Source organism: Delphinapterus leucas, chromosome 15 (assembly GCF_059928025.1).
Source record: "Delphinapterus leucas isolate spDelLeu-1000000601 "Yukka" chromosome 15, BTC_Dleu_Yukka2, whole genome shotgun sequence".
Lineage (NCBI taxonomy): Eukaryota > Metazoa > Chordata > Mammalia > Artiodactyla > Monodontidae > Delphinapterus > Delphinapterus leucas.
In genome coordinates, this window is record NC_143143.1 from 83240880 (window position 1) to 83258446 (window position 17567).

Here is a 17567-nt window from a genome sequence, read left to right on the forward strand (position 1 = left end):
CCACTGTCTGACACCCCTGATCTCTAGGTTTTGTGGCCTTTTCCCAGCTGGGCCGCTTCTCCAGCAGCTGGTGGAGACTCAGCTGAAGGAGGCAAAGGCCATAGGGTCTCAGGTTGGGGTGGGAAAGAGAATGTGCAAGTGGGTCAAAAAACGTGGGCCAGGCAGTGAGAGCCAGGATGCCTTCACCTCCCCCACCATGGAGGTGAGCACATTTGACTCCACATTAGCCAATCAGAGCACTCCATTCTCCCTGATTGGTTCAAGGATCAGCATGTGATCCATGCTCAACCAATCAGAATCCTCCCTGGGACATTCTACCTGTTGTGTTTGGCTTGAAGAATTCTCTTTCTGCTGGGGTTGCTAAGCTGACAAGCTGTAAGTCTTGGGTGGCTGGCAGCCATCTGGAAAGAGTCTCTCAGAGAGATGGAGAGAAAAGGCCTGAAAATACTGCTTGAGCCCCTGGATCCAGCCATTCCTGAAGCTAGTTATCTCTTGATTTCCCAGTTGCATGAGTAAATAGATTCCCCTTTTAGGTTTCTGTCATTTGCAGCCCAAATGCTCCTGGATTTCTCCCTAGACTATTTTTCTTGCTCTAAGCCTCTAATCTTGGCTGTCTGCTAAAGCCCCACAGGTGAGGAGTCCTGTCTAAGCTTACTCTGAGAGGAGTAGAGAAGCTGGGATAAGAAAATAGAATTGCAGGGTGTGGAGAAAAGGGAACCCTCTTGCACTGTTGGCGGGAATGTAAATTGGTGCAGCCACTATGGAGAACAGTATGGAGGTTCCTTAAGAAACTAAAAATAGAGCTACCATATGATCAGCAAATCCACTCCTGGGTATATACCTGGAGAAAACCATAATTCAAAAAGATACATGCACCCCAACGTTCATTGCAGCTCTATTTACAATAGCCAGGACTTGGAAACAACGTAAATGTCCATCAACAAAAGGAATGGGTAAAGAAGATGAGGGACATATATACAATGGAATATTACTCAGCCATTTAAAAAAAACCTGAAATAATGCCATTTACAGCAACATGGATGGATCTAGAGACTGTCATAGAGTGAAGTTAAGTCAGACAGAGAAAGACAAATATATGATATTGCTTATATGTGGAATCTAAAAAAAGGGTATAAATTAACTTATCTACAAAACAGAAATAGAGTCACAGGTGTAGAAAACAAACTTGTGGTTTCCACGGGGTAAGAGGGGGGAATGGATAAATTGGGAGATTGGGATTGACATATACACACTACTATATATAAAATACATAACTAATAAGGACCTGCAGTACAGCACAGGGAACTCTACTCAATATTCTTTAATGGCCTACATGGGAAAAGAATCTAAAAAAGAGTGGAGATATATATGTATATATATAAACGGATTCATTTTGCTGTATACCTGAAACTAACACAACATTGTAAATCAACTCTACTCCAATAAAAATTTTTTTACAAAGAAAAAGAAAATAGAATTGCATTTGTGAGCAGGTCATGGTGCTTTTGGAAAATCACTTCCAACTCTTGTAGCAAATTCCTCCTCCCCCATCCCCACCCTGATCCCATCCAACTCCGTGGATGGCAAGTTCTGTGTGCACAGGTATCATTGCAGAAAGGGGGGACGGTGGATGAGCTAGTGAGAGCAAAGTATTGGGGGGTGGATGGACTTAATCATTCTTTGCTTTAAATGGTAGCTAGTTAATCTCCTTCCTGAAGAGACCAGCTTTGACCTTCACCTCCGGCCCCTATTAACAGCGAGCAATGCTTTGTCAGCGAGTTTATGACAAATTAATTACACAGAGAGGGGAAATCTCGCAGGAAAATTGAGTGTTCTGGCTTGGGCTGCAGGTGGGAGCTGAGGCTGAGTTCTGAGATGCGTTTTGATGGCCCACTGATACGGGCCTGGTTCGCCACAGACCTCGGGCAAACTTTGAGGCAAGCAGTTAGTTTTCAGCTCACCCCAGAGGGCAGACAATGCCCGAAGCAACGAGTCAAACCTGATTTCAAGCCCCTTACACTGTGTGGCATGTCTGCGCGCTGGATATCCCAGGCAGGAGGGATTTGGGGGCCCCAGGTCATGGTGGTGGCCGAGATGACTTTGCCCCCTGTAGGCTGGGCCATTCCGGCCCATTGGACAAAAGCCTTCCTTCCCTGTAATGAACCCAACTCCCTTGTTGCATGGACTCGCCCAGTTCCTCCTGGAATATTTGCGCAGGTGGAGCCATGCTTGTCCAGAGCTCAGCATCAAGTCCAAACTCCTCTCCAGCCAAACTCCCACTTGCATTTTCTTTGCATTGGGCTTTCTAGCAACACCCAAACTGCTGTGCTGCTATAAGTCCTCTTGTTCTGACCATCATGCCTTTGGCCAGGCCGAGCCCCTGCCTAGAACACCATTCCCCGTCCAACCTCCTCCCTCTGCCAGATGTTGAAGAATGAGCCCTAGAGCTTTCTCCTTCCCCGGGGAGCCTCCTGGGCGCTCCGGACGGTGTCTGCATTGGTGTTCTGCACTCCTTTAATTCCCCGTGATGGTTCCTGCTCAGGACTCACTGCCCATGTCCCAGGCTGCCTCTCCCACCGGCTGTGAACTGCTCCCCAAGGGCAGGGCTTGGTCTTCCTCTCTCTGTAGCCCGAGGGCATGGTACTCAGGAGGTGGTCAGTGGAGGGGCCGTTCCAGCGTACACTGGAGGTTCAAGAGTGAAAAGACAGGGCCTCTGTGCCTAGTGAATTCGCTGGCCAGTGCTTGGGGAGATACAGCCGACTTCTGAGGTTCTTACCTGTCTGGTGGTATCCCTTTTCTGGCAACTTTAGAGAATGACCCATCCCTAGCCCTCAAGGCCGAGGTAGGAAGGTTCTAGAAAGGTCAGGTGGTAAAGTGGTCAGGTGGCCAAGACGGGCCTTGAGGAAGTCAGGTCCTGAGTGAAGGGCAGAGAATGGGTGGCCCTGATGGACGGCGGGCCCGGGAATGTGACCCCCTGGCAGGCTGCTCCTGCCACCAGCAGCCCTGCCCTTGCCCCACGCCGGGCCCAGCCCAAATGCGGAGGCAGGCTGGCCACGTGTCAGGAGGTGAGAAGGTCAAAAACGACACTGACGTCAGCAGAGAGCTCACTGGCTCCCAGGCCCTTCCTGCGGGAGTCCGCCTACAGGCTGCTTGCACTGAGTTCCACCCTCCGGGGACACTGGCTCTGCGATTCTGTCGCTCAGCAGGTGTCTTCCGTACTTCTGGGACCCCTGCGTTTTGAGCGTCATAGCCGCTAGCTCTCCTGAGATGAGTGTCTCAGCGTTGACAGGGGCAGCCTGACTGCTGCCGGGAGGGACCTCGCTTCTGGATCGCGCAGCTCTGGAGGGAGGGTCTAGAGAAGAGATGGGGCCCCAGGAACACGTGAGCCGCCTCCCCTCGAATTACCGAACAGCCAAGACGATTTGCTTCACCGGGACTGAGGCTGCTGCCCTGGACACAGGCTTCCCCGGTGGGTGACCTTGTGTCCCTATCTCCGAGGCCCCGTCCTTTCTCCCCTGGACCGTTGCTCCCGCTTCCTCAGCCCCCTTTGCTTTCCCTCGATTGTCTTCAGCCAGACTTTTAAATCGTGCCCCACATCAAGTTGCCCCTGGTTGAACCCTCTAGGCCTTGCCAGGTCACTTCAGATAAGATCCGGACCTTTCTTCTGGGCTTCCCGGCACAGAGAGACCTGGCCTTGCCCACCGGATCTACTCCCTTCCGCTCCCTGGGCTCGTGTGTGTGTGATTCTGGATGTCACCCTTCTTCCCACCGCGGGGCCTTTGCACTTGCTGTTCCCTCCACTGGCAATGCTGTTCCCACATCTGTGCTTGGCCAGCTTCTCCTTCCCCACAGGCCTGGGCTTAGATGTCACCTCCTCCTGAAGCTTCTCTGGCAGCTTGACTAAGGCAGCTCCTCTCCATCACGGCGCTGCCCAGCCACCGCCCCAGGTTTTATAGTTTTTTATAGTGTTGGTCTTAAAAGCCTCAAAAGGCTTGGTTTGTGACTGTCTCTAGTCCCTATACTGGATTCTGGCCCCTGTGAGTGGGTAGTATTTGTCTGTTTGTGCTCTTAGCTGTATCTCCGGGGGAGGGAGCGTTTGAGGGCGGGAGTGGGGCCTGAGTAGGAGCATGAATGAATGAACGACTTCTTCCTAATAATTGAAACGGGGAAGAAGCGTAAGGTGGCTACAGCATTATTTGGGGGGAAGAATCAGTGAAGTGGGTGACTAAGAATCGAGGAGGGATCATGTTCCAGAAGTTTCCAGGGAGGCCCAGCTTCACGGGCATGTGGCCTGGGCAGTCACACAGGCCCGTTCAGAGGGACCTGTGCTCAGTTTACTGCTCTGCTGTCTTTGTCTTGAAATTCTTGCTAAGTTTTGAACAAGGAGCCTTGCTTTTACTGGTTGCGCTGGGCACCACAAGTCACGTCACTGGTCCGGTCCAGGTGTCCCAGCAGTGAGGGGAGCGTATCCAGTCCTCACTCCAACTCGGGAGCCACAGGCTAGTCTAATCACCCTCATTTTACAGACGGGGAAACAGAGGCTCCAAGCTGAGCGGTGGGTTAGGTGGACCCCACACGTTCTACCCTAGAGCCCCCGCTCCTGCTACGACCCTCTCCTGTCTCCCAGACTCCAGAAATGGGAGGCTCGTGACTGTTGAATAAATGAATGAATGAGAGAGGGAAAGAGGACACACGGGGTGTCCCAGGCTCACCTGTGCTCCCTCCTGGCTCGCCAGCCCTTGCGACTCCTCTGGGATCAGCCGCCCCTGGGTTGACAGTCATCTTGTTGTTGTTGCCTACGGTGGTGTCCTCCAGGAAGCACGAGCGGATGTGGACTCTCTGGGCCACGCCCCCTTCGGAGTGAGGTCCTGGTTCGGGGATTTGAATTTTGATGGAAGCTTCCGGGCCTGTACCCAGGACAGAGACTGCAGGTCAGCCAAAGAGAGAGACGCCGGGGGGGCGTGAGGGGAGGTGGACGGTCAGAGCAGCTGGACGGTGGGCCTGACCCCCAGCCTGGTTCTCAGGTCCTCCACGGCTGTCCTCCTGGAACCTCCCCTCAGTGGCCCATGCCGTGCTCTGTCACTGGCGGACGCGTGGCCTCACACGGCGTATCTGCGCATGCCTTTCACCTGCTGGGGCTGCCGGTTCCCTCGGCCCCCGGCTCTGCCAGCTTGGGTGCCCCTCCTCCTGCAGCCCAGCCCAGCTGAACTGGTCCTCTGGGCCGCCCCTGGGACTCAACCCCTCCCCCCGCTGCCTCCTGCTTCCCGTCTCTCTGCTGCCTGCTTCCTGGCAGCTCTGGGACACCCTCTCCATCTTTGGTTAGAATCTCCCTGTGGCCCCCCAGTCCGGCCCCCAGCCGCAGCTGTCTCGCTCCTGCCTCTCCCGGCCAAACGTCAGGAAAGAGCTGCCCGTGCTCTGTCTCCCCTCCTTCCACTCCCCGTGCCCCTTCTGTCCCCTCAGGTCACCACTGACCCCTTGTTGCTGGACCCTACAGCCCTCCCTTCATCTCACCAGCCTCGCCTCCTCTGGAAACCCATCCCCTGGCGTCCCTGGTTCTCCTTCTCTCTCTCAGGCCTCTCTGCTCTGCTCCCACACCCCAGCCTGTCTCTCGATGATCAGTGCCAGGGAGGACGCGGCCTGGGAGCTCTGGTCACTGGTGACAGCGCCTAGGTGGCTCCTTAAATGCATGTCCAGTTCCAGTCCAGCCATCTCCTCTGTTCCCGCTTCAGCTGGCCCAGGAAATGATCCCTGCCCATTGTACAGATGAGGAAACTGAGGTTTCCTGAGGGGGGTAGTAGGGAATGGGAACCCAGGTGCTAACTCTAAAAGAGCCCCCCGCTCTACAGCCTCCTCGTGGGAGGGAAAGAATTTCCCATCATGCCTCTCTCCCCACAAGAACTGGCTCAAGTTCCATCTAGCCAGGAGCCGAATGCAGTGGGCTGGGGGTGGGGTGGCAGCCTGTTCTCCAGTTACCTGGGGGGCTGCCACAGGTGCTGTAGGCAGGGCCCTTGGCTGGGTTGCCGTGAAGACTCATCTCGTTGCCGTGTCCCATCTGTACATGTCTGAGCACAGACTTCTCCATCCGGATGTCCTGGGGCCCCCAGGATCCAGCCAGGGGACCACGAGTTGAGGGATCAGTGGGTGCCACTGGAGGGAGGTAGAGGGGAGCCAAGGAGCCTGGCAGGGGACACAGAAACGTGACCCCTGACCCCCCCTCTGACCTCTCCCTACCCCCTACCCGCCCCCCCCACCCCCACCCACACACACACTAAGTCCTGGCCGGACAGAGGAGACAGGCTTTGGGATTCTTTCTGGACACCATCAGACTGGGAGTGATTACTTCAGGGTCTGGGTTGGAGAGCAGGTGGGCCGGCAGGACAGGTAGCATGGGGTTCCAGGGTTTTTACCACTGGTGCCTGGGGTGTCACTGGGGCACTGAAAACCCAGACAATGAGCACATCCTCTGCTTCCTAGCTGTTCTCAGTCCTCTGGGCCCATCAGGAGAAAGTCTCCTTTGGGGTTAACTTGCTGTTGACATGGAGCCCTCAGAGCTTCTGACATGGTTTTATTTTGTCAGCATTTATTTTTATGGTAACCTTCGTAGTTTTCAAGGAAATGCTGTAAAAGTTTACTTTAAAATTAATTTGAGTAGAATAAAAAGTAAACCATTTAACAACATGGCATAAAGAATCAGCCATGGGCGTGGCCAAAATTAGGGAGGTGGAGCTCAGAGGACCAAAGCTGGGGAAAGGTTGATCTAGACTCTAGAATGAAGTTCCTCATATCACAGCTGGGGAAACTGGGGCCTGGAGCAGGGAAGGGCTCTCTCGAGGTCACAGGGAGCGTTCCAGCTTTGGGGCCAGCTCTCTTGCTCACGTCCCATGGCTGGACTGATGGGTGACCCTGTCCCCTCTGCCCACAGTGCCCGCCATGGAGCAGGCACTCATTTGCTTACTGTATTTCACCAAAGTTCGGATGCACCCATACGATGCATCCCAGTTTCTGAGATGTTAACACATGGGAAAAAAGAGTGTCTCGGGACACACAGAATGCTCCAACGACCCCTTGTGACATCCTAGAGAGGAAGAGTGAACTGAGTTGTTTCTTGTGGGAAAATATTGGGTCCCGATGAAAATGAGGCAAAAGATGTCGGCAGGAAGGGGAAGCAGGAGAGGTTTGATCCAGGCACAAGGAGGGACATCCTTATTCCTGAGAAAGCCAGAAAGGACCTTGGAGATCTGAAAGCTGCCCTTTCTCCCTGGAAGGTTGAATGCCCCCCACTCCCTGCCCCCACCCAGATGGAGCAGATGCCCCGACAGGTCCCTTCTCCTGGACATTTCAGAGGACTCACCATTTTCCCCAGAGGCCATTTGTCTCACTATGACATTCCTGTGTCCAATCTGGATGGCTTCGGAGTTCTCAATGGAAATGTGGCTGTTTGGTCCATTCTGACTGATCATGTTGATTGGATTTTGCTGGTAAATAACTGGGGTGGACTGGTTTGTAGAACTTTCTGCAAAGTAACATTCCACTCAATCCCTTTGTATCTCTCTAGGAGTCAGAAGTTCCAAATACTAGTTGGCAGCATCAAAATCTCCTGGGGAACTGGTTAAAACACAGATTCCCAGGGGCCCACCCCGGGGTTCTGAGTCAGTAGGTCCAAGGTGGGCCCCAGGAAGTGGAGTGTTTACCAAACACTGCAGGTATCACAGACGAGCCTTGCTTGGACTTTGTCCCGCAGGCCACCCTACCCCTGTGTCCTCTGCCACCCTGGGAGGATGGCAGGTGCCTTGATGCTTGCCCACCCTCTGTACCTCTCACTGCGAGGAACCCACAGCCCTAACCATTGCTTCCAGGGTCCTCTCTTCCTTTAGGGAAGGATGCAAGGTGGCCGTCCACAGGCTATTTCTGGCCATGGGATAAGCTTTGCTTGACTCACAAGGCATTTTTAAGAATTTGGATTTGTCACCAGTGTTTAACATCCAGCCTAGGGTGCTGAGACCCTCCTTGGGTACCATAAGCAGGGGTGTCAGCCCCACGTGGGCTCCACACACGGGGCCACATTCCCACCTTCGGGAGCCCTTGGCTCCTGTGCCTTTGTGAGCCCCTACATCCATAAAAAATATTTAAAATTACATTTTATGACTGCGTTGGGATATAGACAAATATAATCTTGGCTAGAGTCATTATTAGCTATTCATCGTTACTATAATACTCATTTTTTCTTCTGATTTTAAGAGAAACTAGAGCATTTTTGTGACCCCCTAAAAGCACCGTGGGCTCTAGGCCTGGTACCTGCTGCATGTAACGGATAAGTCGGTTCTGGGACTCTACCCTGTGGGTATCTGAGCTCAGCCTAGCCTATTCCTTCAGCAGCCTTAAAACTCCAAGTTGGGCAAAGTGCTTACAGAAGACTGTTAGCAAGACTGATACAGTCAGGGGTGGGCCACACCTCTAGGAAGCCCTCCCTGGTTACTCCTGCCAGCATGCCCCTCCCTCCTGGAACCCTCTTCCAGGGACGGGTCAGCAAGAGCACAGCAAGCTTCTGACGAGGTGGGGCAGGCAAAGAGCTTAGCGGGAGCCCAGCAAGGACCAGGTGTTGGGTATTATGCTTTCTCTTCACAGCTCTGCCCTCTGCCCCATCCAGGTGTGGGCAGCAGGTAAAGGGCCTACCTGGTCGATAAATAGCCCAAGTGTTTGATTTCTGGTCTAAGTCCAGGAGGTGCTTGTTCCTCATCGCGTACAAGTCTGGGTTGACTTCCTTTGCTGTCTTCATTCCCAGGGCCTGGGCAATGATCAGGGCTCTTTGGGGCCCATGGGCTTCCAGAAACCGGAAGATCTCTTCCTCTGGGAGGCAGGACAGCAAGTAGTTAAGGAGGACCCCGGAGGCTGAATCCGCTCCCCTGCTTACCAGCTGTGTGACCTGGGACAGACGCAGCCTCTGTGCCCATTTTCCTCATCTGTAAAATGGGCATAATTATAATGGACCATAGAGGTTGTTCTGGGGGTTGGGGATATTCGTCAAGGGCTCTGAACAGTGCCTGGCACGTGCTAGGTGCACAGTAATTGCCAACTACCCATCAAATGGTTTCTCAGCCGTTTAGCTTCTTTTACTGAAAGACAGAGTCTTGCCTCCGAACACTTTGTGGGGACCTGTTAGTGGGTGGGCCGTGGCCCCTGAACACTTGTAACTTCTCGAGTGGCCAAGGAGAGTTTGGGGTCAGAGGAAACAGGAGCTGAAAGGAGACAAGATGCTTACGCTGCTGACTGAGCTCAGAACCGGGCTTCCGGGGAATTGCAACTGCATCTTTCTGGGGCCTCTCTGCTGGGAAGAAAGACGGTCAGGGGTCAGCCGAGCGGGAGAGGGGATGGGGACCCTACCAGACAGAGGTGGGCTGCTCTGTAGAAGCCCCTAGCGCATGGACGCTCCAAACTCAGAAGGAACTTAGCTTCAAAGTCCGCCCCGCTCCCTTCCAGCTGTGTGGCTTGGGGTTGGGGAGAAGACCATCTACTCCCTCTGGGGTTGTGTGCGGGCTAGAGGACCCCTGGGCACCGCACCAGAACTAGAAAAGTGGATCTCGTGCGATGCTACGGCTCTTCTATTATTATCATATCGTTACTTCCATCATCATCATTGTTAACGTTTTGCTGAGCACCTACTACGTACTGGAACTAGGCTCAGCCCTTTGCATCAAATCCTCTCGCAACCCTACAAAGCAGCCCTACTGTTACCTCCACTGGCCAGAAAAAGAAATCAAGATGCAGTGAGGGTACATCATGTGTCCCTGAGGGCAGAGCCTGTATTTGAACCCAGGCCCAAATCTGGGCTAGGCCGTTGCCAGGACTGCTCGTGCTGGGTCCAACACCCGCCCCCTCCAACTGCCCCTGTCCCGGGGTGGCAGGTTACCCAGCTCTGCAGGAACCACTTCTTCGGTCCCACCATTGGTCAAGCACCACGTCGCGGGGCCTACGAGCAGGACTGCCTTTGACTCCTTCTGCATCTTGTAGAGGACCTGGTTGAGTTTCTTCCTGGGCACTTGGCATTTCATTACCAGCTGGGCAGTCTTCACAGGGGAGCCAGAGTCCCTCAGCACCTCCAAAATCCTCTGCTCAAGGTCTTGGGGAGGGAGACAGGGGCAGAGACAGAACTGAGTCCCCCCAACTACCCAGCCTGGGCTGGCGGCCCTCCAGGAGAGAGATCCAGGGCAGAGGCAGGCACAGAGGTCTGAGCAGACATCCACCAGCATCTCTGTACAGGGAGGGGCACGTGGGCTGCTCAGAAATGACCTTGGCTGGACAGCCTGGTGGCCAGAGGCGGTGCCAGGCCTTCCGAGCGTCCCCCACCTGAGTGAGTGCTGGAGGGCAGGTGGGAACACTCAGCTCTCAGACGTCCTCAGAGAGAGGCGAGTGGAGGCGGCAGGATGCTGGAGGGTGGGGCAGAGCACAGGAATGGGGGAGGGTGGGGAGTGAGGCCCAGCCCGGTGTCCTCCATCCCCCATCCTTCTCCTCCCGGTGGAATCTGCCCGTCCTCTTGGGCTCACAATCCACTCGGGCGATGTCACTATTCATCCCCACCAGGAACCCAACAGCCGCTCAGAAATGGATCTTTCACCCTGATGCCCAATCCCAGAGTCCTAGCAACACTGTCCCTGGCTGCCTCAAATCCTCTCTCCTCCTTTCGTTGCCTCTACCTTCTACTCCTTGTCACCACCATCTCCCGGATGACAGCAATGCCACCAACTCCTGGTTCTGCCAGCCTCGTCTTCACCCGCCCTCAGCTTCCCTTCAAGGGCCAACCTGTCTGCATTCCCTTCAGACACACTCACCCCTGGGCCTTTGCACATGCTCTTCCCTCTGTTAGGAGCAATGTTCCCTCCCTCCACCTGTCCAACGGATACTCCACCTCAGGTCTTGCTCAGACTCCATCGTTGGGAGGCTGTCCTGGATGCCCTAAGTGGGTGGGGTGCTGGGTGTGTGTGGGTCCCCTGCAGAGTGTCCCCAAGGATCCCCTGCTGTGATTGCCAGGTTCAGTGTAGTGGTTCAGTGTCTAGCATGGGGCCGGGCACACAGTAGGGTCTCAGGAAATAGCATTTGAATGAAGGAGTGACTGAGTGAAAAAGTGAGTGTACACTACTGGGTAGGTGTTTGCCCAGATGACCCGGGCAAGGGTTGAGTAGCTCCTCTGGGGCCTCTGTTTCCCCCCCACCCCGAGTTAATGGTCCTAAGCAGGATGCCTCGAGGCTCAACGAGGAACTTTCCAAATGGCCCCTACTCCTCCCAGACAGGCTCCCATAAACCAAGCCAGCTGCCCTGTGGGGAGTGAGAGAACTGGTCAGACACGGGGCCTGCAGCGCCAGGAGCTGGGGAGAGGAAATGTCTGCCCCGAGAACCCTGAGGAAAATGCAAAGCAGGTCCCTTCTTGGGAAGACCTAGGTCCCCTTCCAGGGCAGCAACCCAATCCTTTACCTTCTGGGTTTTTCCTGGATTCCTAGTGGGCGGCACTAGCGGGGGAAGGGGCAACCCATTTGCCAACTCTGCGCTGGGCACCGTGGCCTTGCCCTTGTGGTCGGAATGTTTGCATCCTTCTGGGCGCAGGTGATGTGCAATTAGAACACGTGGGGTCACCCACCCCTTCACCCACCAAACTACCCCTCAACTGGGATACCCGTCCAACCCACTGTGGCTTTGCCTAGTTTTAAAAAGAGTTTTGATTCTTAAAAAACCTGCCCCTGGGGGAGCCTCCTCCTCCCCCTCCAGTGCCCTGACCTCAAAGGGGAAATGGGGTCCATGGTGGGGCTGACGTCACCTGCTGAGTCTTCAGGCTGGTGAACTGGAAGTTGTGAAACGGATGAGGTGTAAGTGACACGTCAGTTAAAAGGAAAATCTGCCGGGGGGCAAGTTAAATTCAGTTACCGAGTGCCCCTGACATGTCTCGTTGGGGAAGTGCAACAGGAGCTTGGGAACCAGCCTGGGGTCCTGGGTCACACCCAGTCGGCACCCCTCCCCAGCACACCCTATTTTCCTGGTTTTGAGCCCCAGCTCTGCCACCTACTAGCTATGTGACCTCTCTGGGCCTCAGTTTCTCTATCTGTGAAATGGTGCAATAGCAGCTACTTCAGAGATTGTGGTGAGGATTAAATAGCTAACGATCACAAAACAAAGACAAACAGGGCTTCCCTGGTGGCGCAGTGGTTGAGAGTCCGCCTGCCGATGCAGGGGACACGGGTTCGTGCCCCGGTCCGGGAGGATCCCACATGCCGCGGAGCGGCTGGGCCCGTGAGCCATGGCCGCTGAGCCTGCACGTCCGGAGCCTGTGCTCCGCAACGGGAGAGGCCACAGCGGTGAGAGGCCTGCGTACCGCAAAAAAAGAAAAAAAAAAAAAAGGCAAACAAAAAGCGTCCCAGCCCACAGCCCTCACGCTTTCAGTGGGGACCCTAGAAAAAAGCACCGCTCAGTAACAGTTAACTTGCATCACGTGCTTGCAGGAATAGAGTGCTATCCGAGGAATGAATGCAGCAGGAGGAAAGCCACATACATGCACTTGCCCCTCTTAGCAGACAACTTCTGTCCTTCCTCAAAACGAGTGTGAAGACGGGTGTTAAGGCCCCAGGCTCTGCCGTGGTCCCCTGAGTCATTTCACCTGCAAGCCTCAGTGATCTCACACGTAAGATGGAAACCTCATCGGGCCTGCGGGTTATTGCAAAATGCACGCGAAGCATGTTGCAAGAGGCCTGGGCAGAGCAAGGCTCTGAACCTGATGCAGTGCCCTCTGTCCCTCTTTCTTACTACCGTTGTGCTTTCAGATACTGTCCTCTCGTGACTCTAATCTGGACCAAGAAAAGGAACCAGAGAAAAGGTGCAAGTCCCACCCGGGCACTCCCACTGTTCCTTAGAAGTAAGAACGTACCTGCGTCTCCTGGGCTGGCAGGGGCCTCAGCCATGCTGGCAGCGAGCTGACTGCGAGCCCAGGTGACTTGAGGGCAGCGGCAGGCTCCCCGACCCCGTGGCCTGGAGAAGGTGGGCCCGGTCGAGGCTGGGTGTGCTTTTGTGGTCCTGGCGGTGCTTTGGCAGCTGTGGAGCTATTCCAGCTTCACCCAGCCAGCTGTCAGCTGTTCACATCCCCCGGAAACAGATGCCTAGTCAGCCCAAGCTGATCAGATTCCGGAGAAAAAGAAAATGAAACTTCTGTGTGTGGCTTTTGAAGGAAACAAAATCGAAAATGAAATTGATAAGTGAGACACAGTTAGGCCTCCAGCTAGATGCTAGCAGGGAACAGCTGAGCTGGGCAAGACCAGCGCTTCCTCTGGGGCCAGGGGACTTCCCACCGCTGCCCACCCTGAGCCCCACACTCAGGCCAGGACACCTGGGTGGGTGCCTGCGTTTGTGCATATCAAAACAACAACCCTCTTTAATGAGTAGTTACTATGTGCTTTCCAATCTCGTGTGCCCCTGAATCATCTACAGGGTAGGGGCTAGTACTGGCCTCTTTTCTTAGGAAACTGAAGCTTAGGTCAGTGAGGCCACTTGTCCAAGGCCACAGAGATGCTTGGGTTCTAACTCAGCCCCACCATTTACTGTCTGTGGCGCCTTGAGCAAGTTATTTAACCTATTTATGCCTCAGTTTTCTCATCTATGAAATGGGCTAATACAAGTAGCAACCTCAGGAGGTGGTAGTGAGGGCTAAAAGGGTTAATTCATGCCTTCTACAGTCATGAACACAGCTGGACACCCACTTACCTGTTTCTGGAAGAAGGATGCATCGCTTTTGTAAATTCTCAAAGGGGCCATTGACACCCCCCCTGCCCCAAGCAGTTCAGAGCCACTGTTCTGGTCCAGGTAATAGAACGGTAAACTGAGGTCTACAGAGGTGAACGGCTTTGTGTGAGGCAGCCCAGAGTGTCAAGAACTCAACCCTGGAAGCCCCTGGGCCTGGGATCCCAGCTGCAGAAGCTGGGGAGGGGGTGCCAGGCCCAGGCTCCCAGGGGGACCCCATCCCTAGCGTTTCTGCAAAGGGAGGAGCTCAGGAGCAAGTATAGCCATGGAAAGGGCCCTGGAGACTTGACTCAAAGCTGTCCTTGCAGAGCAAGCAGGAAAAATCCTGATGCCCAGTCCACACGCAGACTACTTAAACCCCAATCTCGGGAGGCAGGGCCGAGAGTCCCAGGTGATTTCATTCCAACCAAAGGGGGAGTGTTGGACAACTCAATAAAAACAGGAAGCCACGATGATGCTTTTGTTCCTTTTTTCATGTAAAACCAAAGAAACGTGTATCTCTATGTAAACTGACAGCCTTAATGTTAAATGCGAAGTAATTGGGGGTGTTGAGGGAGATTGTGGGGCACCCTCCGGGCTCTCGCTGAGCCCCTGCGGGAGGCTGGGAGGCGCCGTGCCTGAACTGGCCACTAGATGGCGCCCGCTCACCAGCCTGCGTCCCGGCTTCCCTCGTCCGGTCCCTCTGATTTAGGGGGGCCTCTCACCCGTCCCCCACCCTAGAAAAACCCCAACTCCATCTGGATGTACCCCAGCTTCTCCCCATTCCCCATGCCTCTCCTACACAGGCTCCTTGGCTCCTTCCCTGCGTGCTGCTGACCCCTTAGTATGGACACCCCGACCTAGGCCTTGACTAGGGTGCCTGGTGGGCTTGCAGGTCCAGCTGAGGAACTCAAGCTTGATTTGAGGGTCGACTTTGCTTCTGGCCCGTGTCTGTCTGGACATGTTTAGACGGCCCTTTCCGGTGCCCCTGTGTCCCCATCACCCCCTCCCTAGCTGTGTGTCACTACCTCCCTGAGCCTTGGTTTCTTTAATTATAAAACAAAGATAATAGATAAGAAAAAGCATGTTTATCTGACCTTTAGTTGGTGTTCACAAAATTTGCATCATTTAGAAAATGTGATGTGATGGATCTCCATAACTCCATAATATAACTTTTAGACATTAGGGGGCGAAAAAAAAGCAAGAGAGAAAGAGAAAGAAAAAACAATTTAATGTGGGTGGGCCCCATCTTCCATAGCATTTTGTGGCAATTTGGGATTCATGGAAGCCATGTACCTGCTGTGAGCATCTCACCACACTGAGTGGGGCTCTCACTTTTAAAGTTTTAATTAGCTTGCATTTCCTCTTCTCAATTTAAGAGATTTTCCAGGTAATTTTGACCATGAGGTTTGTCTTTAACTGCAATATCAGTGGCTTAAACGATACAGAAACTTGTGTCTCTCTCCTACAACAGTCTGGTAGGCAGTCCGGGTGTGGTGTGGCACACCATAGTGCTGAGACCCAGGCCCCTTCTATCTTGTTGCTCTGCCATTTGCGGCCTTATGTTCTAAGACGGCTGCTCAAGCTCCAGCCATCACAACTGCCTTACTTACAGCAGGAGGGAGGCAAGGGAAGAAGAGTAGGTACCTCTCCTTTAAGAATACTCACAAGTTGCACAGACATTCCGCTGACATCCATCAGTCCCATGGCCCAGCAAGGGAGGCTAGGAAAGATCTTTATTCTGGGCCACCAGGCACCTAGCTAAAATTAAGGGATCGATTAACTTCCAAATAGGTGACAACAGATATCAGAGGATACTTAGCTGTCCCTGCCATTGCAAGGCTCTGTTTTCCCCCCAAGAAAGGAACGAGGAAACCTCCTCTATGCCTTGAAGTATATCTGTTCTCCCGAGCTTATGTATTGAGCAGGTCCGAGGCTGAGTTCAAAGGTAGTTCCCACACTCTCAGAGACTCCCGTCCAGCATGCAAGACAAAAGGGGAGAGGAAGGGAGACAGGGACTCTGGTGACCCCCGACTCTGCCTGGGAAGGACCTCAAAGCCCACAGGAGTTCCAAGATGGCACTACTGCCTACTGGGGCCCAGATCCCTTTTTGTCTTGGAAAGCACACTCCTTTTTCATGGCTTGTGTTTTTCTGGAAACTATTAGAACTCTCCGCCCAAACCAGATGATAATTACATGTTACTGATCTCTAGTCTTTAAATCTCTCTCTCTCTCTCTGTTAAAAGAGAGATATTTTTACTGCACATTGTGTTGGCAAAACCCAGTCTCCTTTCTACCCGGCAGCCTGGATGTTACGATCAGGGTTCCTCTGTGAATTCACCTCGGGGGGAGGGAGTGGAAAGGTCTGAAGGCACCAAACGGGGACAATAATGTGTCTTTGGCCAGGGGCAAAGGGCAGAGAGCCAGAGGTGGCCAGAGACAGGGACTGCACGAGATCACAAGAGCTACCAGCAGAGGGCGAGGGGCAAAGACCCAACCAGGGGCTGCAGCGGGCAGCGGGTTCTCAGTGCAGCCCCCAAAGGCATCTGCCTGGGCTCCATTCACTGACCTTCAAGGCAGAGCTCAGTGAGCCTCCTTGGGTCATCACGTCGGATAGACCTGGGGTTCTGATCCCCGGGCCCCCATCTCATACCTCTGCTCCTGGAGCCGGTCACTACTCTTTCTGAGCCTCCATTTCTCCTTTTGTAAAAGGGGATCACAGCAGCTCCACCCTGGGCTTGTGGCAAAGCTAATCCGAGATCTTGCTCCGGAAGGTCCCAGCAGAGCACCGCGCACGTAGCATGTGCTCAATAAACAGGAGCTATCGTATCTTCATGGTATGACCCACCTGTCCCTCTCTGAGTGACAAGCAGTCCCATTTACTCATCTGGTCTTGCACCAACTCATTCCTTGTGCCTCCTTTATCCCAGGCGAAGTGCTGGAGCCAGTGGGGGGGGGGGGCGGTGGGGGGGGGTGAGGGCGCTGCGGGGAGAAAGCCCCGACCCCCTCCTAGTTCCTGGCTCTACTTCCCATGTCGGCTGCAGAAAAGGCCACACTACCCAATCGAAGGATTGACGGGTGACTCAGGCCAAGTCCTGGGTCCCCTCCCCCAACTCCCAGCAGTGCTGGCTGGTAAAGGGGAGCTGGGCAGGGGTCACATGAGTCAGGGAGTTGGCCAGGGGCCAGGGCATTGAAGGCCGTGATTGAAACTTGTGATCTTCCCTCGGGGCAAAGGAAGAGTTCCTGGAAGATTTTCACGCAAGGTGGGCTGGGGATTGGGAGAGGCCGCCAGGGGTGCCAGAGAGCGTTGGCAGGAGGTTGACGGGGGAGAGGGGCTGTGGCCACAAGGAGGCTGTGTGGAGTCCAGGGGAGGGACCTGTGGCCAGCATCAGGCTGCTTTCACACCCTTCCTTCCCCCACTAACTCTTTTTAGAAGTCCTTCCCCACATCCCCCAAAATAGATTGAAATGAATTCACAACTAACTTTTATTTTTATAATCAAAAGATTTTTTGATAATGCTGCTTCCAAAATTCTTTGCCTACAAGAAATTCATTTAATTACAACTGGCCACAATTCCTCCACCGAGGGTCCAGTATTCTTGGGAATTCTTGCACAATGAAGAGATCTCACCTATAAATTTGTTTCAAATATAATGAAGTATAACGAAAAATTTTTGACGACTAAATGGAACAGCTAATGAACTTGACATAATGTTATGTCTTCTAGATGTTTAATTAAGCATTTATTGATTCTGATTTTGCAAGGTTTTTCCCCCATATTTTGGAGTTCATTTTCAAAAGCTCTTGAAGCATCT

The 17567-nt window shown here is 53.7% G+C and overlaps 1 protein-coding gene across 1 annotated transcript; it reads right to left on the bottom strand.

Annotated features, from left to right (window-relative positions):
* Positions 1-3087: 3087 nt before the first annotated feature.
* Positions 3088-13067, bottom strand: ZBP1 (Z-DNA binding protein 1). The gene is given in 9 exon segments (XM_022597582.3): positions 3088-3220; positions 3222-3352; positions 4713-4907; positions 5974-6177; positions 7352-7513; positions 8674-8847; positions 9260-9325; positions 9908-10117; positions 12908-13067. Coding segments are annotated over 9 exon segments (1197 nt in total). The 5' UTR covers positions 12942-13067; the 3' UTR covers positions 3088-3199.
* Between the last annotated feature and the right edge of the window lie 4500 nt (positions 13068-17567).